Here is a 25,930-nt window from a genome sequence, read left to right on the forward strand (position 1 = left end):
CCAGCCACTATGGCTGGTGGACAAAATTTTTAATTTCCACCCCTGGTAACAATCTTAATTGCATGTTTATTCACTTTAATATGTAGCCTGCGGCTGTGTTTTGAGTTTTAACGCGGGTGAAGTCACGGTTTTGAGTTTTCCCACGGACCTGAACGCGTCGCCGCTCCTCCCCCTCCCCTGCGGTTCGCTGGGTTCCGCTCGGTCCAGCCAATCGGGTGTCGGTGTCTTTCAGCACCATTGCAGTGTGGGGAGCTCATTTGAAGCTCAGAAGTCGACCTGAGTGACCGCCCTGGGCAAACACCTCCTCTGCCTTCCTGTTTCAGTCACCGTGCTGCGGCTGCTTCACCATCCTCAGCCCGAGTGAGTATTTAATTTCACTGTTGCCGAATAAAAACACACACATTAGGGATTTTATTTTTCCCATGCAGCCAGTAAAAATGGGAGGTAGCTTGCTGGTGACTTGGGACACCAGTGGATGCAAACCCCGCAGCCAGGAGGCTTCAGCGCCAGGTCGTGCCCAGAACAAGCGGTGCCCTGTCCCGCTGCTCGGGGACCACACGCACAGCAGATGCTCCGGCGCTGGAGGCTCGCCTGGCCGCCAGCAGCCTCACAGCCGCCTCGGCCTGGTCACGACTGATGAGGATGTTCCCCAGCTGCTGACAAGAAGGGGCATGCTAACGGAATGCGAGCCGAGCTAAGGCAGCAGCTAACGGTGGCGCACAGGTTCATCCACCCGTTAGCTAACAGTTAACTAACTAGCTAGCAGAGCCGCGTAACCATTCGTTAAACTGGTTAGTTAGCGTCGGTGTTTTTTATTTATTTATTTTTTTTAGGGAGAAACAAATGATGTGTTGATAGTTGTTATTGCTGCACACCATCATCATCTTAAATGTTTACAGTACGCTTCCACTCAAGGCGAGCTCCACAAACGAGTCAAACTCTTATTTTGAAAAATAAAAGCGGAAGTAAAGGGTTAGCGATATTCGCCTACATCACGATATCTTCAGGACATTTGCAATCACGATATTGGCAACTATGTAACAGAAGTTTAATAATTATAAGAGCCTGCAGCTCTTCATGAGTCTGCACAATGCTGCCATCTAATGAAGCTGATTTTAGGTTTTAAATACAAATGTAAACAAAGGACAGGAGCCCCACTGTAAACATGGTATGGATAAGGGGTCATAACTTTGTTCAGGCAGTAACAGCACTGGTAAAGTCCATGAATTGCTTGGTCTTCCTGTCATTTACAGTAAACTTGGTGATTACGGTAGCGTTTCTGGGTTTGGGTCATTTGTTTACATTTGAACTCCAGCTGCTTGTGTTTCCTCTTTGTCAGATTGTAGTACAATGTATTTTGTTTCAGATTGTGACGTGTTTTTTTATCTTTACACTTTGAGCAGTAACTGTTTTCCTGCACATTTGATAAGATACTGTGCTTTGTTAAAGCTTTGTCTTCATGTGGCTAAACCACCTTCATTATGTGGATGTAGGTTCTGTTTTTTGGGGTACTAAATTGTCAATGGATGCGAACACACTGCTCTGACCCTCCCTCTCAATGTGCTGCTAGGGTATATACCTGTTGTTATGATATTGATTTTTCTAAATAACACTTTTTGATTATGCAAGAGTTATCCCAGTGTTTTTTTGGATGGTATGTTAAGGCACAGCCCCAGTGGAAGTCTGTACATTCTTTAATTTAACCTGTTAGATAACCTTCAGGTGAAATTGATTGTTCAAAAAGGGTTGCATTACTTGTCTAAGTTGCTGTTAGGTAAATAACTATTTCTCGATCAGTCATAACATGACCACAGTCATGTAAAATGAGTATCACTCCTCACATTGTTACAATGCAATACTACAACTGGGCAAAATCTGCTTCTTGTCATTCATGCAGATGCTACTTTGAAACTTACTGGCTGCCTAAATAGTTCTCCAGAAAAATCCACCCCTCCACATGTTAACAGTGCTCTGTTACAGTAGCAACCGCCTCTAATAAGACAGCTTTGGGCCTTGCTAACAACAGCTCAGCAATGGCCATCTCTTAAAAAGCCTGAGGTGTTCACTCGACCTCAAACACCCCCTTATATATCACTCACATAAACCCCACACAGTGAAGAATCTGTACGGCTAACACTTTGGGACACCTCCAGATTGGCTTTCTTTATTGTCTGATTGGTCTGAGCTATGTTGATGGTAAATCGGGTTTATAGAAATTAGGCAGGAGGTTATTATGTTGTAGCTGGCCTTGTTTTTTGAGTATTACTTGGGCAGCTTGTTGATTTAAAGTTTGCATCTAGATTAGCTGGACAGCTGCTAACATGCACACTTAGGCTTATCCCACGCTGCCTAATCAACTTTCCTTCAATAAGTTAGTCACGACTAAAAGTGACCAACAACCCTCCCTACATCAGCAAACGCTCGTGCTCCTTTTTATCGGCTTTGTTTGCTCCTGCTGAATTGTTTTCTGGTTGTCTTTCCCCGTTGTCATCTAGCCGTTTCTACCTCTGAACCAGTGAATTAATTAAACGCTGCCTGAAGTCACGTTGGTTTAGAAAAGTAAGCTGCCATTAAAGTAATGATGTAATAGCCAAAAGATGTAGAGCTGAAGATCTAGATAATTCCATGCCATCTGCTGCTCATCCTCAGCCGTCATCCTCCTCCTCTTCCTCCTCCCTTGCTGTATCTTTTCCACCGTGTGTTTTGGGACCAGGCTATCATCAGAGTTGTGGCCTATTTTAGACAGAAACTCCATGTACTCACAGAATCTGTGTCTCTGTCTTCAGGAGTTAAGTTTCATGTGCTGCCCGGTGTGGTAACCTATTCATCTGAGCAACGTTTGACAAGCTTTTAGAGGGCTGCAACAGGACTGTGTGCTCTATGAAATGACTCCTATGAGTTCTGCGTTCGGTTTGTATGGCGCATAATGTATTTGAGCTGACTAATAATAGTCAGATTTGTTTAGTGGTTGCACTACTGCTCCAGTTGCGAGCATGCTGAGGCATCTCTAAACCACAATAATAATAATCTATAACTGCATTGAACCCCACTGTTTTATTGGCTCCCTCCCAGCAACTGTGATGTGCACACACACAGAGGATCAAAGCTGTAATTACCCTGGCATGGATTAGCAGTGTGGAGTATTTTCCACTGTACAGTACTCCCTCCCACAGAGTCACACAGACAGACAACCCCCCCTGTCCTTCCTCTGAACAGAAAAGGTTGGATTTCCATGTTGTTGCGCTCCATGAGACCCAGCAACCAAACAGGAACCTTACGGTTTCCCCCTGTCGTCTTACCATAAACCGGTTTACGCCATCTTAGCATCGAAATTGGCTCGTAGTTTTACTTAGTAGCCAGTAAATACGATGTAGTTGTGTTGCGTGCAGTCAGCTGGATGTGTGGTTAGCGTGCTGAGAGAGAGCTGCTGACTCACAGCTCTGCCAGGTACGAGCTACGTGTGTGTTGGCTGTCTCCATGATGTTCATGTTTCTCTGTAAGCCAAACAAGAGTACACAGGAAGCAGATCAGCATGATACGATATCTGTACTCTCATGCACCAAAGACTTCAACTATCAGTGTTTCAGTCACGATTTAACCCTCTTCTTTTATCCCCCAGTGATTGACAGGTCAGAATATTCACTTTGTAAAGTTATACATGCACACAGATTGTGATTATGTTACAAGGATAGTAAATTTAAATGCTGCTATATTCGACTCTTCTTTGCTTATGAGGCTATTTTTGCACCTCCTTTTTTTTTTTTGGTTCTGCTGCTTTTGCAGTATGACCTATCGTGCAAATATACTAAATTTCCCACAGCCCTCGAACACAAAGTTTTGCTCAGTCAGGCTAAAACTTTCCATCCTTTCATCATCCCAGCTATCATGGAGTTGTGGTTCTCCAGAGTTGTGCTTTTCCACAGCTAAATATTTATTTTATCTTTGACTACATGAATCCAGTGATGCTCATCAAATGTTTGGTTTGGTACAAAGAACCAAACAAACCAGCAATTTCATTTTGACTCTTTTAAATGCAGCACAGAAAGTAAAATTCAGAATTTTTGGATTTAAATAGATTAGTCTGTTGTTAAAATATTACAGACTCATTAGATTTTCTTCTGTTTTACCTGAGTTATGGCAAAAAATCTGTTGTGACATTTATATTTATATATTTATATTAATAAATATTGTTAAAGTAAGACATCTTTAAAATAAAGAACTGCAAGAAAATGTGAACAAAAGATTGTAAAGTACTGAACTAAATCCAGTTTTTAATACTTGCAGTTCTGGTTTTGTTTGTTTTTGTCAATAATTTTTTGTTGTTGTAGTTTTTTTTTTTTATGCATGCATTAGTGGATGAATATCACACATGCTCACAGTCAAAGTAGAGTCTTGATCATTGTCCTGCTGTACAGCATGGCTGCTTGATTGTGGCTCAGGCTTTTCATCTGCTTTGGTTCACGTTGGTGAGTTCTTCATTTGCATCTTTCCATTATTCATCCGTTCTGTGTTGGCAGGACGAGCGGTTAAACTTTAATCCACCTCTTTGCCTTTAAACAGCAAATAGATTCATTTCAACAGGTTTTCCAGTCACGTGTTTATTGTAGGAGATGTTATTGATGATACATGTAAATAATAAAATTGCTAGTTCTCCTTTTTTTGCAACGCTATCTTATCTTAAATTCATACATTTTGTTCAGATGTGTGTAACTTTCTGTCAAGTTTGCTAATGTTGGCAGATATGCTGCTAATTAATCTTGTGCTGTTTTTTTTGTTTCTCCTCATTAGACATTTGGTTAATACTTACAGCATCACAGCGGTAGGCCTTCTGAAATAGTTTTTGCTTTATATCATCACAAAATAAATAAAAAAACAATACTCCCTTGCTCAGCTGCTATTGTTCTCCTTCGATAACTCACACAGACCAAACAAAAGCAGCTCAGCAGCACATCGATGAGCGCTTACACACATCGGGCCTTCATCACAAAATAAGATGAGTGATAATTACTAGAAAGATCAGTGCGTTTTGTAATGCATCATCACCAGCGCATCAGTTTCAGACCTCCATCCTACCTCAGTAGTTACCAACGTGCAACAAAACTACATCAGATCCATTTTATTTTACATTTTTATGTGACAAATTTGATGTTGATTTGTAATGACCCTCTGGCTGAAATATGCAAAGCTTATCTAAAGTTTCAAAGACAAAGAATTTTGGCTGCTGACTTTTAAACAAGTGGTTTAACAAAGTAATGTTCCTGTTTGCAACACCAGGATTCAGTTTCAGCATAATCATGTAATCTTTAGGTTGTCTGACCTAACAGACTGGCTGATACAATGAACTTCTTTAACCTGTAAGTCAACACAGATGACCAATCAGAATCATGGATCTGGAGCATCGTATTACTACGAAATAAAGGGGTTATGAACAAATATGACCTCTGTAGCAGAGTGAAAACTATGCAGCTTTAAAAGGAAGGAAGAAAACTGAACGCTGAACATTTTGATGTGAAAATTAATTAATACTGATTAAGATGGAGGAGAGAAGAGACTGTAGTTGTTAGTGTATCCATTTCTTTCCAGTATTATAAACCAGTTTTATGATTCTGTAAACTAAGAGTTGAACCTGAAGTTACCTTGTTGAGCCACTATTCCTGCTTCATAAAACAACCTCCAGTTATGTTTTATATAATTCTAATCCCCTAAGAAATTTGCGCCCCTGCAATTTGAAGCATTTGAAATGCTTGCTGGAATTCTTGTGCAGAGGGAAACGACACATCCTGCTGTTGACCTTATCACGAGTTGTACGATAAGGCTAAAAGACCCTTGAACCATCCCCCCTTTAATTTACAGAGAGTCAGAATGCACGTGTACACGGCAGGGAAATGGGGCTTTGCATTTATTGATACGGCAGTATGCACAGTGTGATAAAGCCACAATAATGGGGTCATCGTCCTCCCTGCTCCACGCTGGGCTCTACCTTCCTGTCGGTCAGCGTTGTATTTTCCTGCTCAGCTTGCTGGTCACGACTCGGTCTCCTTCTGAAGTTGAGCAGATGCCAAAGCCTGGTTGATTTCAGAGAGCCTTTGAATCATTCCCAGTTATTTGTTTTGAGCGTATGATGGCAAAGAAGGGGAAGGAAAATGGAGGCTTTTGCTACAGATCTGCTTCCAGGAGTTTATAACAATAAATATATGAGAAACCCAGATGGTTAAAGATTTCTTTTTGTTGTTTTAAATGTCTGACATCTTAATGCATGCAGTGATTGAGTGTTTCATTAGGAAGAAAAAGTTTGGCCAAAACTCTGTGGCTAATGCTTATTTGCTTGGCTACAGATGCTTGCAGAACTCTGTCATTCTCCAGCTAATGTGATTTATTTGCAGCAGTTCAGCTCAATGAATAGAGTCAACCCATGCTGCTGTTGTTTTTTTATATTATTGTAATTAGTTCGGTTTAATATCTATAATGTGCATACTGAGTCGGAGGAAGTTGAGGTTCTTGCTGGATTTAATTGACACTTTCGCAGCTCTCCAATCATATGAGGTACTTCCCCCTGTCACCCCCTGCACCCATCATCAGTTTCTTCTTTTTTTTTCTTTTCAGAGCTTGTGGTTTCAGCTTGATGGCAATCTAATGTTTTGGCGTGCGCTGAAAGCTCAAGTTGGCTCATTGTTAGTTGAGTATTTGTCAGCTTTCACGGCAGTACAACTCCTTCGTCTGGCTTCTTTTTTTTTAGAGCACAGTACACCAGCAGGGCTAAAAACTTTTGGATTATTGGTCCTGTGTCTGTTCAATTTTCTGACTGCCAACTCTTTCACTAAAAAAAACCCCCTCTACCTTATGGCTCATTTACATTGTTTACAGCTGTTCTGTATAATTTAATTAAACACTACAGCAGTTTTTGGTTTTAAACTGGTCAAAAATCCCACTGACACCCTCTGCCATCCAGCCTTGTTTCCAGTTCCGTGTTTAATAGATAAACAATCCCATGTGAATGACTTTGCAGCAGATGCAGACATTTATTGGCTCTGACTCAGTGTTGGGAGTAACACAACATTCGGGCCGGGCTCACGCACAAATTTTCTACTAGGGTGCTGCGCTCAGGGCTGCAAGTGTGTGCACACCTTCTTCATAAAATCAGACATTTTCCAGCTTTTAAAAAGAGATGAGGTTCATTTTGATATATATATAAAAATAATATACTTGGCTACACTAGAGCTGACAGCTGACTTTCATTCCCAATGCGTGGTCTGACTAACATGGGCCATTCAAAATGATTAAACTCTCATAAATATCCAGAAAATATGGATTATTGAGCATTCAGGGGAGATTCTGGACAGTTCTGTGTCCATCATGCTAAAATGTTGCTAATGTTTGAAATGGGGAAACTTTTCTTACGCTTGTGTTAGCAGGATGTACCCATCTTTAACAAACTTATTTAAGCATTTTGCATTTGGTAAAACCCCTAGATGTTTATTATGCTTTATCATCGTCTTTTAGGATGTTCAGATTGGTCACTTGATATGAGTAGATCATTCCAAATGTTGTTCACTATATTGGAGTCCAAGAAAAGCCAATATTACAGTTCAAAAGTTCATAGTATAAACCAAACCTCTAACCCAGTGCCAGTAACTGAGCATTGTGACCTTCTGTTTATGCTTTATTTTTGTCCTTAGGGACATTTGACCTGGTCTGCAAGAAAAAGAAACATTTACTAACTTTACAGGAAATGGCTTTATGTATCATATTACTGTTACATGTTTTCCTACTGTAAGTAAAGCCCTCTCTAATCTTTTACATGGCAGCTGTTGTTATAGGATGCTCTACTTATAGGAACTCACTTGGGAAACAGAAGAATAGACTTGGGAAACGCATAAATCACACTTCTTTGTTTGTTCCCCATTTATCTTAGTGATGAAATGCTTTGGTGAGCTTGCTACAGCATGCTCGGAGTGGCCTGGATTCAGTCAGCATGTGTGTTTAGCCCATACACGGGTGTGTGTACACACATCATTTGCATTGAAAGCATTTGTATATTCCAGCTTCAGGAGCGGTGAAGGCAGGTTAGCAGGATGCTGTTAGCAGTCACCTGTGCATTTTTTTTTGTGCTGCAGCTAACCCAATCTATTTGGTGGAACCCTGTATGTGTGTGTGTGTTTGAGTGCAACACAGCCCATCCCAACACGTCTGGCCCTGCAGCTGCAGCAGAGCTAAATTTAGCCCGGGATGTACGTATGCCTCGGTTCCCCCAACTTGGCCTATGAGCGATAAGAGAAGAATGAGGGCCCTACAGTAGCCAAGTTTTGATTCTGTGCCTCCACCTATACATCTTCTGTGCATGTGCTATTCTCATCCTGTTTTAAATTTGACACGTATGTGCTCAGAGAAGTTGTTTTCCAAGTCTTTGTCTGCGTGTCCCATGAGCAGCGCTATTGATTCACTCTGGGACATATTGACTTCAGTTGCTGTGGCCTGCCTGTTTTTGACCTTTACTCTCAGTCTTTTAACTCAGTTAGTGTTTCACTGAGGTGTAAAAGTACCCGACTGGTTTTGTCTCTCTTAATTGTATCGAGTCAATATTCTCTGTGGAAGATTTTCCTATTGGATCGTTTTCCAGTGTAATTTTTGCTATATATACACCCTGTTCTATTTCCGAGCAGAAAGCCTTTGCTGCAGGTGAGTGGCTGGTTGTTGTTACTATTGATAGGAGCACAGCAGATTACACCAGACTGAATCACTGTAGTCAGGTAATAGAGTTAAGCCCCCTAACTAGGGAAAGTGTGTGTGTGTTTGACTTACTCGTGCAGTGGAGCAAATTCATGTGCAGATCTGATCAAGACTCATCGTTCACTGCTCACATCTACACATCATCCCCAAAATAGCCTGACCCGAATGACAAAGAGTGTTGGGATGGAAAATAGGAGTCAGGCACGGCAATTGATCATTTGTGCCCTGGGTAGTGTGTCATTATCCAACAGCAAAGTCTATGAGAGGAAAGAAGTGTTACTATAATTACCTACACTGACACAGAGACAAATTCACTCCAGTACCGTCATACTCTCCTAACTTGGATCGCTGTAAGATTTATTCCAACCATTATTATCATTATTATTTTTGCTTGTAAAACCAAAACTACTCATCCATAATGGTTAATATTTAAATATGCGCTGTAATATTCTTGCAAAGGTGACTTACACTTACAACGGCATTTTACCATGAGTTGTCACTGTACATAGTTAGTTTGTAATGGTCCCAAACAAATAATAATAACAAAAATATTGATGATAAAACCTAAAGGAATGAGTATGGTGTTAGAGCTGGCCCTAGCGGTGCAGCCACAGAGCTTCCTTCAGTTTAATAATTCATGGCTGACTGGGCTAAGCTGACCTTGAAAAATCCCCGGCTCAGACTTGTAACCTGGCTCTGCTCATTCAGGGCAGAACCAACGAGTTGAGACAGACGGACATAAAGCCACATATTTCACCCAAGCTTCTTTTTACATTTTTTCTCTCCTAACATTGGTATTTTTGATTCTTCATTATCATAAAAGCATTTATTTTCAATTAATTCCCTCGAGATTACATATGTTTTTTTTATGTAACTCCGATTATAATTTTTTTAGCATCACTAGATTTGATTTTACATAGACTGAGCCATCTACTACCAAGAAAAACACTTTATCTTAAAAAAATCCCTTCTAAGGGCAACATTTCTATACTGTATTAAGGATATTTAGGATTTGATATTGACTTTCCAAACGTCCAGTAGAAGTAGACCATATTACTATAACCAACAGCTATGTTTGTGTGTTTTCTGCGTTGCACAGAAATTGAAATAGCTTTCTGAACCAAGCTCAGCTTTTTCTTTTTAGCTCTGATGTGAATGAGAGGAAGTTTAATTGTGGCGCCTCGTTTGAAGCGGAGATCTAATACAAGCTCAGAGTTGAGTTGATTGGTTTATCTTTTGTCAGTAAGTAACAGGAAGTGTGTTTGGACTGTAGATCAGGATTAAATTATCTCCGCCGCTCCAAGTGCAGCAGAGGTGAAGACTGTTTTCGTACTTTGCTGAACTTGTTTGTTTACTCTGGATAATGAGTGCATTACTCAGAAATATGAGTCAGCTTTCTGTAATGAATGATGAGTGTGAAGTGTCATCACTTGAGCCTTTATCTCAGGTTTGTAATGGTTCAGATTGATGGATTGCCACTTATGTGCCACCTAAAGATAAAGTCAGTAGTTTGTTCCTTTCTACTTGTTTTATCCCATTTTATTTAAGATGGTTTGTTGGTAATGTTCAAACACCAAACAGCAGCATGGCATCACTTTCTGTTTTCCAGCTGTGACTCCTACCATATTTAGTGATTGTCTTAAAAAGTCCCGCAGTATTTTGGTTCACTGCCTACAGCTGTCATCTGCTTTGTGTGTGCAGGTGGCCGCCAGAAAAGGAACACATGTGGGTGGACGTGACAAAATAAAGTGGTACGCCCACGCACAGCAGCTAGGACGCAGCTTTCAGGGTGATGATCTTTGGTTGTCATTTTGGATTTGGCCTGATTTAACTGATTGGACGGAGAAATTTTTTTTAATTCACCAGCTTAACCCTCCCGTGGCCTTCGAGTCAAATTACTGTACCATACCACTTTATCTCTAAAGCACTTAAAAAACAACATAACACCTGACCTGAAGTCACAAGGACTTCTCTATCTCTCTCTCTTTGGAGGGCTTCAGGAGGGTTAACTCAGTGGTTCCCAGCCCTGGTCCTCCAGGAACAGTGTCATGCATGGTTTAGTTGTTTCCCTGTGTTGGCACACCTGATTTGAATGAGCGAACGATTAACAGCCTTCTGCAGAACTTGAAGAGCAGCTGAAGAGCAGGGAAACAATGAAAACATGCTGGATAGTGTTCCCCGAGGTCCAGGGTTGGGAACCGCTGGGTTAACTAATAAGTTCAGTATTTATTCACAAGGCTGCTAAAGTTCTCAGCTCAAAAATCAATCACATTCAAAGATTTCTGAGCTTTGTCTTGCAGCTTCGACAACTTGTTGCAATATTTTCTGGAGGACTAGTTGGGAACCTCGATATTTATTTTTACCTTTGGTCTTATAATAATTTTTTTATCTTTTCTGAGGCGGCGCACAGCAAAGTTGTGCAACTTGAGTGGCTGAATTGTTACCTTTTTTATCTCTTATTGAGCTTGTAAAAAATCCAAATTTAAATAATTTATTAAAGGAGAATAAAATTAGCAGTTTTTTGGGATCTGTGACGAAATACCTGCAAGAATACTGAAAACCCCACAAGCAAATGACAGAGGTGATGAATCTGTAAAAGCTGCATGTAGTAAACGTCACCATGGCAACACCATTGTGAATATTTTAGGATGGTAAACACCCTCGATGACCCGAGTCTGAGAGATCTTACTGTACTGCTTTCTAAGGTCACTGCAGAGTGTTTTATAAGACAGAAAAGGATTTCTCTGTTCTTTGTTTGTTCTGTTTTGTTGCTGCTGTTTGTTTTAACTAAAAATGAGTGTGTGTCGTCATAGCTCGGTTTTCCCAGTGTTTAGGAAATACATTTTTTTCTGACAAGCCTGGCCGAATCACAAAGTAGCGTATTGTACGTGAACTCCCCGTCTTCAAACCAAATGAACAAAATCCACTTGCTGGCTTTGTTTTGCCCTTGTGTTCTAGTCAGCGGTGTGTCAAGCTGTGTAATTGTGATATGGGATTTGAAGTGTCGTAAACAGGATGGGCTGGCACTCTTCTATTCCCTCGGGAGATCCGCCACGGTACAATGAGCAGGTCCTGCATACAGGGAGAGCAGCCCTTGAAGGAAAGTTTGCTGATTGTTATTCTCCGAGCTTCGTTAGGTGCATGACGTATTTAGCCAACGGTGACAACAGGCTGCCGAACCTTGTTGACATTTAGAAACAGAGATGAGACGATTGCAGAGCAGGGAGGAACACTGCTTTATTACAAGAGAAACTACCAGCTTATTTGTTGTACTCAGATGGAAAATTATTGTCATTTTTTCTGATTACTCAGCTGTAGCTTTTTGTGTAATTGGCACTATCATTGCTTTATTTCTGTTTTTGTGGTTATCTGAAAGGTAAGCTGTGCCTCAAAATCTTCCGGTGTTACGTCACTGTGGTTTAATTTGCTAATGCTTTGATGCAGATAAGATATATTTTGGGGTTTCTGTTGCAAAACTCACGACTGGAGTTCAAATGACGCTGCGTGGATTTCCTGAATAAACCTGAGGTGTTTACTCCGTTCTAATGTTGTGCAAATTTTACTTGATGGGTTTGATGGAGATGATGCAGCCTGAACTGTAAAAGAAAAAAGAGCGGACAGACATAAGAGCAGTCAGTTATATTTGTAGTTAAATCTGAAAAATGAGGTCTTTTACCTCCTGTTTTAGGCAAGGAAAATATTTAGGTTTATGTTGGCTTTTGTTTTGTCTAATAGTTAGCTGTATAATCAAACAGAACGCCAGTTTCTAGCTAATTTCACTCTTGCGGTGATTCATGTAAAAATCCCATGTCATTTCTGAAGTCTTGCTGAGCTGTTTAGCGCTTTAGCCTCCATACCTAAAGATACTAACAACATGCTGTGTATGTATGCTATGTGAACTTAAAGCAAAAGTATCCAAAGTTCACTGAACTCTTTTAACATGCCATGTAATTTCTGCTGTGGAAACAAATTGAATGCATTTCTTGGTGACTCAATAATTTCCTGATAAAGAGACGAACAGGAACTCCTGACTGAAACCACGTTTTTACCCCAGATGGCTGATTCTGTCATCCAACACGTGGTCTGTCTCTGCTGCCGCTGCTGCTTATTTTACTACATTTGAAGCCACTGTTACCATACCAGTTTCGATGAGTCATTTATTCTGACAACGTAAAGCAAACACTTCGATCACAGCTTCCAGCAGGTAAAGACGCTTGTCACATCTGATTTCCATGACTCGCTGATCTAAGGTTTGTTCAGTGAAGCGGCACTTTGTGCTTCTCTTGATATCGGACATTTTTTTGTCGTGTGTCATCTTCTTATCTGCCACAAAAACCTTGGTTTGTTCTGTTGAACTCTGTACACATTATAGGTGTGGATCCAAAAGTTGGTCATCGGGCTGGTACTGGGCAACAATGGGAAACCTGAAAACCTTTTTTTTTTTTTGCATTTTTAGATTAAAGAAATGAAAGAAATAAAATAATATCCTGTGTATTTTTATTAATCTGCTGGAGCAACCATCTGCTGGGTGTCATCAGCTGCATTTGTTGTCTCGACTTAGTATTTTTCATCTATATTTGTCTGTCTGTTAGCAAAATCAGGTAAAAACTAATGAACAGATTTGGGTGAAATTATCAGGAAATGTTGGAGTTGTCACAAAAAAAGAATGGATTAAATTTTGGTGGATCATGAACCGGATCATGAACCGGATCGCTGTGGCCTTGGTGGAGGTTTGCGCTCTCTGAGTGCTTCTAGTTATTTAATGGAGGATGGATGGATGGATGACAGAAGTTCTGTCTGGGTATGTTGTTTATTTATCTTTATGCATTTCCATTTTTCTGAGTTAAAGCACTCTGGAGTTTCTGGCCTGGTTGTCATTCCACACATAAAGTTTAACAGATTCTGAATAGAAATAACTGTTAAATATTAAACTCAATCAATATGACTCTATTTTAGCTCAGATGGCCTCACGGATGAGTTGATTTATGGTTTCTTTCCCCCCCTTTTGTTGCTGCAGGTGACCCTCATAGAGTGACAGATGTGTGGCTCCGTGGAAAACCATTTCCATCTCCCTGTGGAGGTCTGAGTTCTGGGACGCTGAGGTGAGCACATGGGAGTCCGAGGCATGCCTCGAAAATGATCTGATATGTTCTTCTGGGTTTTGTTCTCAATAAACAAATGTTTTTTAGCACATTTCTTTAAAATGTAGACTATAATATGAATTTATTTCTCTGTAGATCTCTTTAGATCCTTTTTTTTGTTCATTTGTTTCCTTATGTTGTTGCTGTTGAAGTGAAGTGGTTTTTGTTTTGTTTTTCTCGTTTGTTCATTAAAATATGAAACGAAACCAGAGTGGAAGATGGAAACAAATTTTGCTCTTTCAAAGCGACTTTGACGTTATCAGTTCTTGTCTGAGATTAATTTGATCAGAACTGTTCTTTTTTTTTTTTTTTTTTAAACGAAATGATCAGTTACGGTCGGTGAGTATTTGACGTGTCTGAGAGTCATTTGGTGGCTGTTCTCATGGTAACTTTCTCACCAGCCCGCCCCGACGTTCCAATAGGTCTTTGACAGCCTGACAAGCCGGAGGAAATGAATGAGTCAGCCTTTTCTAAAGGGCTGAACAAGCTGACTAAATGGAGCCTTTCAATTCACAGACTCATATTTTAGAAAGTGCTCGCACAAAAAGATTCCTCTGGTTCATATAATCATCCCCTCTGCCCTTCTAACCCGGCAACAAATTGGTTTTCTTGCTCCTCCGAGCTTCTTTTGGGAACATTTTTCTTGCTTATCTTTACCATACTGAGTTTTTGAATCATTTATGACTGGTTTGGTTTAAACAGTAACCTCTGCTGTAAATACTGCCGTTAATCGTGAATGCCTCGTAACTCTCGCAGGGAACGGCGGGCGGGCCAAGTTCAATATTTGCCTCTGGATGTGGGTTTAAATTTACATGTCTTCTGTTTGTTTTAAAAGAAAAGTCAAAGTCCTGCTGAAACAGGATGCATTTATGTAAAATGTGGGGGAGAGAAAAGAAAAGTCTTTCATGCTCTAAAACTGGATTTCTCCTCAAACTTCACATCATGTCAGCTGCAATATGGAACCAGCAGAAAAAAAGAAGCACTATTCTTACAGCTCCTGTGAGTACAGGCTGTGAGATTACTTTTAATCAAGTAATTTACTTTTGTTTTGTACGGATTTACTTGTCAGCAACATCGAAAAATGAAAGTTAGGGGGTTTGCCTGAAGTCTTTTGCTTTCTTTTCATGCAGATGGAAAGTTTCAAACAGTTTTTCAGATTTCAGACGATGATTCATTAAAAAAACTGAACTGTCTGGCACTTTCAGACCTTTGAGGGTTAAAACACTTTAGGCAGCAATGCAAACAAGTCTTCTTGTTTGTGCAAATTAGACACACTTTTTGGAGATTTTATGTTGTTCTCTTCTATGCAAAAACAACTGCTGCCAGTCAGATTTAGGGAGGTGCATTAACGTGCAGTGATTTTGTTATATTTTGGAGGCTTGTGTCCAAATTAGGACCAGTTTTCTTGCAGCTACTGATGTCTTTTATTGAAAATAAAACCTTCATCTAAGCCTGATATCTTGAGCACTCAGGAACACATTTCCTTTGGTGACTGCTGTATATTTTAGTCCAAACACTCTTAAATGACGACACTCCTTAATTGATTAATTACAGACTTTACCCTGGCTGCCACCTCCAGTATGAGTGTTTGTATTTCCAAACTTCCTTGAGGTCGTCAGAGCTCAGTTCAACTGAATTGATCCAAAATCTAATTCTTGTTTTTCATAAATTAAATAAACCCTGCTTTTGTTCTTGTTTTGTTGATATTTGTGCATATATTGAGTCAATTTAGCATAACCTGAAACATTAGAACATTTAAATAACATAAGAATTTAAACATTTTCTGTTGTATGAACTGTAAAGCATTAAAGACAGACATGCAAATGCAGAGAAGCTGCAGTTTTCTAAATAAATAAATTAGGATTTTACCGGCGTGTTTATGTAGCTTAAAGGGGAGTTGGCTTTGGAGCTGTGCATATGCAACTTTATGACGTTTCAGGCTTATGGATTAAAAGTAAAACTGTATTTTCAGCACTGCCTTCACAAAGCTTATGCATCTTATTTACATCCCTACAATATTTTGGGGGTTTGAGATTTTTCACTTGTGTTAATTTGCACATCGCTGGAACAACACGGAAACGTCTGCAGTCAGTCTGTTAACACTCTGTCGTCTCCTGATCCTTGTTATGGGAGCAGTGTTAGCATGGCAAGCTGGAAAACCAGAGCAGTTTTCTACTTAATAGCTTTAGCTAAAATAATGTGTAATTCAGGCCTATTAATACAAGCAGATGAGGGTCAGTGACAGTGTGTGTATAAACCCATTTATAGGATGGTGTTTGATACACAGACTGCGTTTATGGATGCAGATCACAGCATCAGGGTGTTCACTGTGAAAGAACATCTTGCTGCCTGAATTTAACTGGATTTTTGTTCCTGGAAATGACAGTAAAAAGAGATTTAATTGATATTAACATTAAGTAAAACTCCTGAGAAAACCTTTTCTGTAAGAACTGCAGGTAAAAATGCATTATATTAGGACTTTAAGTTAAGTTTAAGTCACCTTAACCTTGGAACAATCTTCACTGAAGACCTTTAGTGTCTATTTTAAATATTTATGAATATTGTATATTAATTGCTAACTTTAGATTTTGATGAATTTAGAATTTAAGGTGTTTGGTTTCTGGCGGAAATGTTACAAAAGCAAACATTAAACTATACAACATTCAGTGAGGATCTCTAATATTTCGGCTTTGTTTGTTCTTTTAAATGTTTATTTTTTATTTTTTGGCTTTGGGCTCCTTGGAAGGTTTGCTGGCAGTAAATTGACTATAACGGTCAAATTGTTGGAAAGGCTGGCTTCATTGTGTCCATCTGCCATTGCATAATGAAACTCTGTTCATCTCTGTGAATGATTCATCGGAACATCACCTTCAGCCTGTATCCAAACAGTCGCTGCCGCCGCGTCCTCTGACTCTTCGCTCAGTTCATCAGTCGACACAAACAGCCACTGGCTGCTTTTTGCTGAGACGTTCACAGCAAACCGTTTCTTTAGGGGGGAGGAGGGGGTTAAAGTGAGAATGTATTGTATTTTCCTTGGGAAGTGGTCTGAGGCTTGTTATTTTTGTGCAGTTTGCTCATTCTAATTTTAGCACCAAGCAGCAGAGAACAGGATAGCAGTGTGTGTGTGTGTGTGTGTGTGTGCTGCAGCCCAGAGTCACATTATGTTCAAAATATCCTTTTAGTTTGTTATAGCTGCTTCTATTCCAGCATGAAAACGTGTAAAAGACAAACGGTCTCTTGCTTTCTTGAGCTCTAAAGCATGAAATAAAGCAAGACATGAGCAACAAAAACAGGCTTGACCGTCTCAGATTCGAGCCGTCATTCTGAATCTCCCACCAACCTCTCTGATGTTTCCTGTCTTCGTATATCCGCCGCGACAGCTTAGTGTGTGGAAGCGACTTGTTATGTAAGAGTGTCAAATATCGGTATCAGCTCTCACAGAACCCAGCTTGTCTTTGTTCTCGTTGCATCTGCTTTACTGCGAATTTAACGCCAGGAATAACAGCCGTGTTATTGTTTTTTTTTTAATTTAATTATTACAATCAGGATTTGTTTGAAAGGGCGAAACATTTCAAACTGTTATTCCAATGCAGTTAGCGTGCAGTCATCTTCATTAATTTTCAGTTTCACGTACAGTGGTAACTTTATTACAATCACAGAGCAATCTGAATAATTTTCTATGATGGTGCACTTATGTGTTCATGGGCTGCTGGGTTATTCAGCACCGACAGGCACCCGCTGAACGGGATTGTTTTTGTGCATAATGCGTCTCCCTCGTCACAGGCATATGAATGCCTCTTCTTAAGAGACCCTTTATTCGTCTCAAATTAAACCGTGCTTTGTCCTGAATCAATGCTGACATAAATTAAAACGGTAAACTGAGGCTTTGTGGAAACTAATATGAGCTCTTACGCAGAAGAGTAATAATAAACAACAGGAGCTTGAGCATTCTTCAGAAAATGGTAAACGGTATTTACTCTGTTTTTGTTGGGTTTTTTTTTTCTGTCACCTTTTCTTCAAATCTTCCTCTTTCTGCTCACCAGGCATCCAAGAGGGGGTCTCTGAGGAAGATGCTGGGTTCAGAGCGCGGTGTTGTGGAAGAATGGCTCTCCGAATTCAAGGTAAAGACCCTCCTCTGCTCTGTTCACAGGTCATGACATGAAATATACTCCTGCAAGGAGCTGTCCACATAAACTGTGGATATAATGGCTTTAAACTGACTGAGTGTAAAGATGTGAGCTTCAATACTTTGTAAATTATTAAAGTTATCGATTATAAGCAAAAACTCAGGGAAGGTTAAAGGTCAGATATTCAGTTAGATTTTCTCTCATCAGTGTGGTGTTTCTGGATTATACAAAAATGTAAATTTCACTATTAGGTACACTTAATTTATATTGTCTCCATGAAGTACATTTTGCAAGAATTCATTGAGCTGAAACGTCAGCTTTGGTAGTTTCATTCTGTGTAGGAGGTTTTGGTTTTGGGGGAAATTGTCTGTTTTATGTGAAGACGTACGAGTCACAATGGTACAGCTGACAAATGCACTCAGGAAAATTATGACAGAGTGTCATGTGACGAGCTTTTAAGTTTTCCTTTGACACACTGCGCTCTGTTCTCTGATACACGTTTAATAAGCACTTATTTGAGAATTTGTTACTTTCATTTCCCCTGAAGAAGTCTAGATTCAGTCTCCTCCTTCTTTTTGAACATACAGTACATGCTAGTACCTTCTGATTCTTTTACAGTAAATTTTAGCTTCAGGATAATTTCATCTGCGACACCTGATCAGTCATGAAAACAAAATAAAAAGCTATATTCACTTTCTGTTTGTCTGAGATATAGTATTTATGCACAGGAGATTTTTTTATGATGTTATTTAACATCAAGATGAGAAGCAGGGAATGTTTTTGTAACCAGCCTTGGAATGAGTGTTTCAATTAAATATGCTATAAGAGGTAAACATTGCACCTTTTAGTACTCGACATATGTGAAAGCTGAAGGTACATGTATCATAAAATGGTCGTTCTGTTGCCTTTTGAGGCGTGCAGCTTAAGTGAGACATTGAAATCTTGTTTGAACACAAAAAAGAATCGAGCCGGTCAAAATGTTGAAATTGCTTATTAACATATCTTAAAGCAAAACACATGCTTAGTGTGACGATAAAAAAATCTGTTGAACAGCATAAAGAAGACCCGCATACAGGCCAGATGGATACTTTTTATAAGGAAGATTACTGCTGTAATGTCTTTTTAAAGGCTAGTAGTCGCTGAAATCATTGAAAATATTGTTAAGAGGTAATCTCACATTCCTGTTTATGAACTGCAAATAACAGTTTCACTGCTAAAAGCTTTCTTTAGTCGTAAGATTTCCCTAAAACTTGGAACGGGGTCATGGAGTTAAATTGGACGGAAGATAGGAGGACAAAAAGAAGTCCGTTTGAGGACAGAACGCAGCGTGTCTTGCCTGCTCCGAAGTGCCCTGCTGAGAGGCCATCTCCGCAGACAGCACTCAATCTTGACTGTTTGAAGTTTGCCACCCCAGGATATTTTGTTCCCGTCAGACATCATCATTCTGTTGACTCAAGTGCTTCTTTAAAAAAATTTTTTATATCAGAACGCTGTACTTCCATGTCTGCGTCCACTTGGCCTTAAACAGCCTCACTAACGTTGCTGACACAGTTTTTATAATCACAGCTGGAGTATAAATACACAACAGCAGTAGTTGGTGCTCCAGCTTGAGCTTCACAGTCCTGGTGTATCCTGAGATATTTCGCTAACAGACGCAGTTGGCTCCAATAGTTGATGACAAAGGTTTAAAAAGCTGATATTGTTTGATCAGCTAGAGCTTGAAGTAGGTGTTGTTGATGGTACTCAGCTACTACTTCATCAAATCTTTGCTCAATATCTTTGGCTGAGTTGTAGCCATTTTTTGTTTGCCAAGGATAATTAGCTGTGGCGACCATCTTGAATCTTAACAGTTGTACATGTACATCCTGTGATTAGATTTTGAGTTTTTTTAAATCTGTCTGCTGGTTCATTAAATATTTTGCTGAGACAACAGACAGTTAATTGCATGCACACACACAGATATGGGCAAAAACATGATCACTCATTACCCTCCAGCCGTGGTGGAGAAGTAAAATGCCTTAACTCAGTTCTTCTGCTTCCTTCTGCTTCCTTCTGCTCCAGTCCCTACCAGAAACCCGCATCCCCAGCTACGCCGGCAGCCTTCACCTAAAAAAGTCCCTGGTCCCAGCGCTCTACAGAGTCATCCAGGACCCCGGCAACGAGGTGAGACTCTGTGGACACGCACAGAGCTCGCTGTGCTTGTGACTCACATGAAAATATCTGGCTCTGGCTTTGAGCAGGAGACTGACACACAACCGTGGCTGCAGGACACACACATAAAAACACAGCCAGAGTCTGATGAAAGGGCACAGTAGCAGCGGCAGCCACATCACCTGTGAGATAGGACACTGTGTTCTCAGTGTACTGTATACACACACACACACACACACATATGCAGGTACATACACATATCGAGCTTTGAAAAACAAACTAGAACATCTGCTGCCCTCACCAGATAAGCCACATCCTCACTCACATGCTAATACACAAATGTGTCCTGCTCCTGTTGCATTAGAATCAGTATTAATATTTTCCCTTTAAAGGACATGATGATAGATTTTTATTTTTTTGTAGCAAGGTCTGAGCTACACAATGAGGCAGAACTTTTTCTGTAATGATGCAGTCAGTGTGCGCCACCATTTCCCTTCTATTTCACGGTAAAATTTAGGAGTCAAGCATCCAGGGATCCAAATTCCATTAGTGCTGTCAGTCGAGCCGCACAATCCTATTAATGATGAAACGCCTGGTCGAGGATGTGTGGCCCGGCCCGTGTGTGTGTGTGTTTGCGTGATAGAGAGGGATGCAGGAATTGCAAGGAGGTTTTTGCTGATGCAATGGGAGGCCACGCAGTTGCCAAGTTTATTAATGAGTTGCTGCTCATTTCTCCAGTCAGCCACAGCCCAACACACCCAGGCGCGCTCCCACAGCGCTGCAGCGTGGACGCTCATTGACCTGAATAGTGTAAACACAACAGCTCAGCAGGCTCCCCTGAGGATGCATCTGACCAGGCTCCCATTGTAGAAAATCACCCCCTCCACCCCTCTGCTTCCAGATACTACCCACTATTGGCTGGCAACAAAAGATTCCCTCTTATCTGTCCATCTGATTGTGTTGTGGTCAAGATCAGGTTTGTTTTTGTTTGAATATAAAAGACGGTTAAATACCCGCTCCGTTTCTGCTTTTGTTTATTTTTCTTGTTTGTTTTTTAAAATAAGAACACAAAGGTTACTTTCTTTTGCTTTTTTATTGTCTTTTTTATGTATTAAAAAGAAACCCTGCTGGATGTTTAAGTTTATGTATATTAAGAATATCATTTAGGGGATTTGCTGCCAGTTTGTTTATGTTTATAAATGTCAGTTTTTATTGGCAGGTTTCACACAGTGCCCTTACCTGTGTGAAATACCTGTGTATTTCTTGCTATGATATTTCCAGTTCGGTCCTTCTGAAAGGCCTTATTAAGGACTGCGTGACTAACATCTCACACGTTTGTGCTTCGCATGTCTTCCCACCTGCTTTCCAGCTGCTGGAGCCTGTGTGCCACCAGCTGTTCGAGCTGTACCGGAGCTCCGAGGACCGTCTGCGACGTTTCACCCTGCAGTTCTTGCCTGAACTCGTGTGGGTTTATCTTCGCCTCACTGCCAGCAGGGACCGTCAGAGCAACGGCTGCATCGAGGCCCTCCTCTTGGGCATCTACAACCTGGTGGGTGGCGAAGGCAAACTCTGAAATGAATTAAAGTTCCCCATTGAGGAGGCTTTTAAATGTGAAGCCCGGAGGATTTTAGCTTAACAGAGGTCCTTTGTAGCTGTAGATTGTTTTCATTCCTGGATTTGGGATTTAAATGAACACTGCTGTTTTTAACAAATGGGGGATAATGTTTAGAAACCGTGCTATCATACATATTTGCACATAAGTCTCATTTCTCGTTGACTGCGGGGAGGGAAGTTGCCAGAATGCAATCGCTGCTACACAATCCAACACAAAAGCGTCTGCCAGCATCAGCAGGTTTGGAAAAGATTCAATCAGACCTCCAGTTGTTGGGCCACGTCGGAGAAGGAAGTGACTGTTGCTGTAGAAAGGAAGGAGAATTTTCTCTCTTGTCTTTGAATGGATCCATTTACGCGCTGAAGGCAGGATATCTGTAATGAGATCATCTGTCTGTGTTGTCAGAAATGTGCACAGTGTGCAATTCAGCAGGTGAGACGGGGAATGCTTTACAATTGTCTAGACGAGTAATGTCATTTATGTCTTTCCTGAAACCTTTGTAGTTACCATGTGTGGCTTTGTGTGTACAGTTTTCACTTGGTGTGTCGAGTATTTTGCAGTGTATTGTTTAATTCTGTTAGTATTTATTTTATTTTACTGAGGAACCTCTGAAAACAAGTTCAATTGGTTTGAGCAGGACTTCACTTGTAGCTTGTTTATTATTACCGGGTGACGTTTCAAACGAGGCTCTTCATATGACTTCTTTCATTGTGCTTGAGCACCTGTTGTCTGATTGATCCTGGATATGTGGGTGTTTTTTTTTGTTGTTTTTAGTAAGTCATGTGCATGAAAAACAAAGGGAATAAAACAATTTATGCCCCACTCTGCCTCAAAACGCACACAACACTTGCAGCATGATAGAGGCATTATTCCTACTTATAAACACTGCTATAAGCATCAAATAATGAAACAATACAACTAATAAAGCCGAAGTGTGAAGTTTCTGTAAGACACCATCCTGTTTGAGGAGTGCAGCATCAACACATGAGGCGGGTGGAGTACTGGCAAAAGGCAATAAGTGTCAGCAAATCTGTGTGTGGAGGAAAGTCCTTGTTCGGGATAAAGCTTATTTGTTCAGACTTGTTTGGATTTAGAGGTCCAACTGTATTCTACAAGTAAAAGTACCTTTCCAAGCTACTTGTGTATGTGCGGTCTACGTTTAGGAAAATAAAGACGGCTCTTCTTACATCTCATTGGACAAATGTTCTTGTCCTGGTTAGTGGGTGCAAGTGTGCCTAAAATGCAGAGGAGAGACAAACTGTCCACTTTAAGTGTCCCTGCAGATTAAAGCACATTACTTACATGAAAGAAACACAAACCACGTTGCTGTGGTCTTTAATGGGAGGCTTGGGTTGACACACTATCTTGCTGTGAACCTTCAGCTGTGTAACAGACTGTTTATTGATCACTATTGTTGACAATAAAAGCACATTTCAAACATCCCACTTCTGCTAGTATTGGGATGGAAACCAAACGTACTGACACTTTACATGAGAGAAGTGTATTTTTGTTGTAACGTGGCAGATGCGTGCCAAGAGTGCCGACACAGTAACTTGATGGCAGTCATCAGTGACCTACTCAACCTATGATGAAAACTGGAGAGGTTTTATGTCACTACCCTTCTAATGTGACCTACAGAGGAGGGAAAAACACCAGTTAATGGATCGGCCGGAGGTAGGTTGCATCACCAGGAAACGCCCTTGGGAAATGCTCAAAGAGCAGGAGACACCAAAAGAAGGAGCTCCATGTCAGCCGGCATAGCTAAGGGCAAATTCATGAATAATTTATTCCTCTGTGTCTGTACCACTCACCACACACACAGAGCACCGAATTCTCCCCTTTGACGGCTGAGTATTGATAAACGGCTTCGCTCTCAGCAGTTCTGTCAGATATTCAGAGATATACTGCTAGCGAGCGAAGGGCCGAACCCACAGTCCACTGAAGGACACATGGAGACACTGTTAAAGCGATAATACCTCTTTAATGCTTTATGGTGGATGGGTGGATAGATAAGTTAGGGTCAGCGTGACCGGAAGGGGACAAGGCTACACCTGGCTGAGCATTAACGTTTTGCAGATTAAAGTTTACGTTAAATAAAGTTTTCAGCTCTATCTTTCTGTGAATAAACCTCGTCTTTTCCCACGTGATTGTGACTAGGGGAAATAATTGGGCAATAATTTTAGAAACGGCATCATTTTCAGGGGCGCATTAAGCTTTGCGGCACGTGTCACAGTGTGAAATTGGGGTTGAGTGGACAACAATGGCATCTAATTTGCCACGGCCATTAACATCCAGCGGCAGACTGATTGTACACCTGTTCAGCATCACGAGCTGGTGCTGTGGGAATTATTAACCGTTTACTGATATCTGTTTGTTTGTACCCAGTTCTTAGACAATACAAAGTGTTTACTAGCCTGTTATGTAATGCTGAGTCGCTTCCCTTCGCCGTTTCTTCATCAATCTTTTTGATTTTTGCAGGAAATTGTCGACAAAGATGGTAACAGCAAACTTCTCTCCTTCACAATCCCCTCCTTGTCAAAACCGTCAATATATCATGAGGTAAGGCTCCTGCTTGTTGCCAAACAGCTTTATTCTGTTTCCCTTCCACTCTTCCTTTTATTTTATGTCTTAGAGATTTCTTGTGGCTGATTTGAGCGCTCACCTCGAGGCCTCCTTTGTGTGTTGGCTCCTCTCTTTCAGCGCAGTGCCTCCTAATTGATGCTTTTCAAAAAAAATTAATTAATTAACAAGAAATAAAACGTATGCATGCGATTTCTTTGAAATGAAAATGAGGACACTTAGGCTTTCATTGATCCCACTTTCAGTCCTCTTGGCTCTCTGTGAGTCACAGTTTCCATCGCGCTGGGTTCGTTCTCGCTCGCTCCGCTGACCTGCTGTAATTCGTCACCACCAGTGTTTAAAGGAACATGTTGACCCAGGATCGCTCTGGGCTAATGGCCATGTTTTCTGTCCCTTTTTGTCACCCGGTGAATATTTTCATCAAGCGTTCCTGTTTGTGTTTGCGTGTGTGTCACCAAAGGCGATTTGTTGCAGTAAATACGAGCTTCAGAAGCTCGTCCCTCCCTACGTGAGACTAAGTGAGTGGAGAAAACATGGAGGCAGGTGGAGAGGGATTTTTCTGCCCTTCAGAACTTCATTATTATCTGTATTATCATATAGCCCGGCTTTTTTCTTTTTTCTATCTGTCTGCCTCTCCTTGTTATTCTTGTACAGAATCAGAAAAAAAATTGAGTTGTCCTTTGCTCTGAATACCACCAGTTTAGAGTGACTCTTGACACGCTTTCAACTTCATGTGCGTCCCCCTTTTGTTCCACTGCACTCCTGAGAAAATAAGCTCTGAGTCTGCTGTTACTTCATCAAGTTTTGTCTCTGGATTGGCTCATTCCAGGCCAGTAAAAGCAGAATAAATTTCTAAAAAAGTTCATCTGTTTTCTGGACAAAGAGTAGAAGAAGAAGAGAGCTGTGAGGCTGCACAGAGGAGTTCGAAGAGGGCACCAGGATAAATGTGAAAAATACTTTTTTTTTACTAAAAAAGGATGATGATCATGGCAAAAATTCACCTCATTAAAACTAGAAGAAAACGGTAACACGTCTTTTTTTGGAGCGCGTTAAAGGTCAGCTTCAGTCAAGAACCAACACAGTCAGAGTTTTAATGTTCACATTTCATTTGATAAAAGATTTACTGGAGGTGTGTGTGTGTGTGTGTGTGTGTAGCCTTCTAGCCTGGGGTCCATGGCTCTGACAGAAGGAGCTCTCTGCCAACACGACCTGATCCGAGTGGTTTACAGCGGCCTCCACCCCCAGAGGGAAACCTTCACTGCACAGAACAGGTAGCGCTTCGAACAAAACGCATTCAGTTCAGAACTATAACCTTTAAAAAAAAAAAAAAAATGTAGTAATTACACGTGGAGAATGATTATTTAGTCCACGTCTCAAAGAATTTAGGACGTTTTTTTTAGCTTAAATTTAAAAAAATATGGACTAATATTTAAAAGAAAATACTACAATCTGTGTCTTGTTTATGCTTTTAGAACAGCTTGGATTCTTTAAGCATGAATAAGAAACACTATTTTATTTCAGTAATTTTACAGCTTTCTTATATTGTAGTTGATGAATTAGTTTTCCAGGATGAAATCAGAGTTTTAGTTTGA

General features: G+C 40.5%; 1 protein-coding gene across 6 annotated transcripts in view; it reads left to right on the forward strand.

Moving 5' to 3' along the window:
• The first annotated feature begins 166 nt into the window (after positions 1-166).
• The window catches only part of LOC108240787 (protein FAM126B), a 39,851-nt gene continuing 14,087 nt past the window's right edge, over positions 167-25,930 (forward strand). The window contains exons 1-8 of one of the 6 annotated variants that reach the window (XM_037976178.1): positions 167-360; positions 10,429-10,516; positions 13,745-13,829; positions 17,912-17,989; positions 20,057-20,158; positions 21,516-21,695; positions 24,237-24,317; positions 25,494-25,609. In XM_037976178.1, coding sequence (XP_037832106.1) covers positions 17,939-17,989; positions 20,057-20,158; positions 21,516-21,695; positions 24,237-24,317; positions 25,494-25,609 — 530 coding nt within the window. In that variant the 5' untranslated portion in view covers positions 167-360; positions 10,429-10,516; positions 13,745-13,829; positions 17,912-17,938. Of the gene's footprint in view, positions 361-10,428; positions 10,517-12,128; positions 13,529-13,744; positions 13,830-17,911; positions 17,990-20,056; positions 20,159-21,515; positions 21,696-24,236; positions 24,318-25,493; positions 25,610-25,930 lie in introns of those variants that run through there. The other 5 variants (XM_037976177.1, XM_017424547.3, XM_017424546.3 and 2 more) reach the window with 5 other exon arrangements.

The sequence above is a fragment of the Kryptolebias marmoratus genome, linkage group LG6 (assembly GCF_001649575.2).
Source record: "Kryptolebias marmoratus isolate JLee-2015 linkage group LG6, ASM164957v2, whole genome shotgun sequence".
Lineage (NCBI taxonomy): Eukaryota > Metazoa > Chordata > Actinopteri > Cyprinodontiformes > Rivulidae > Kryptolebias > Kryptolebias marmoratus.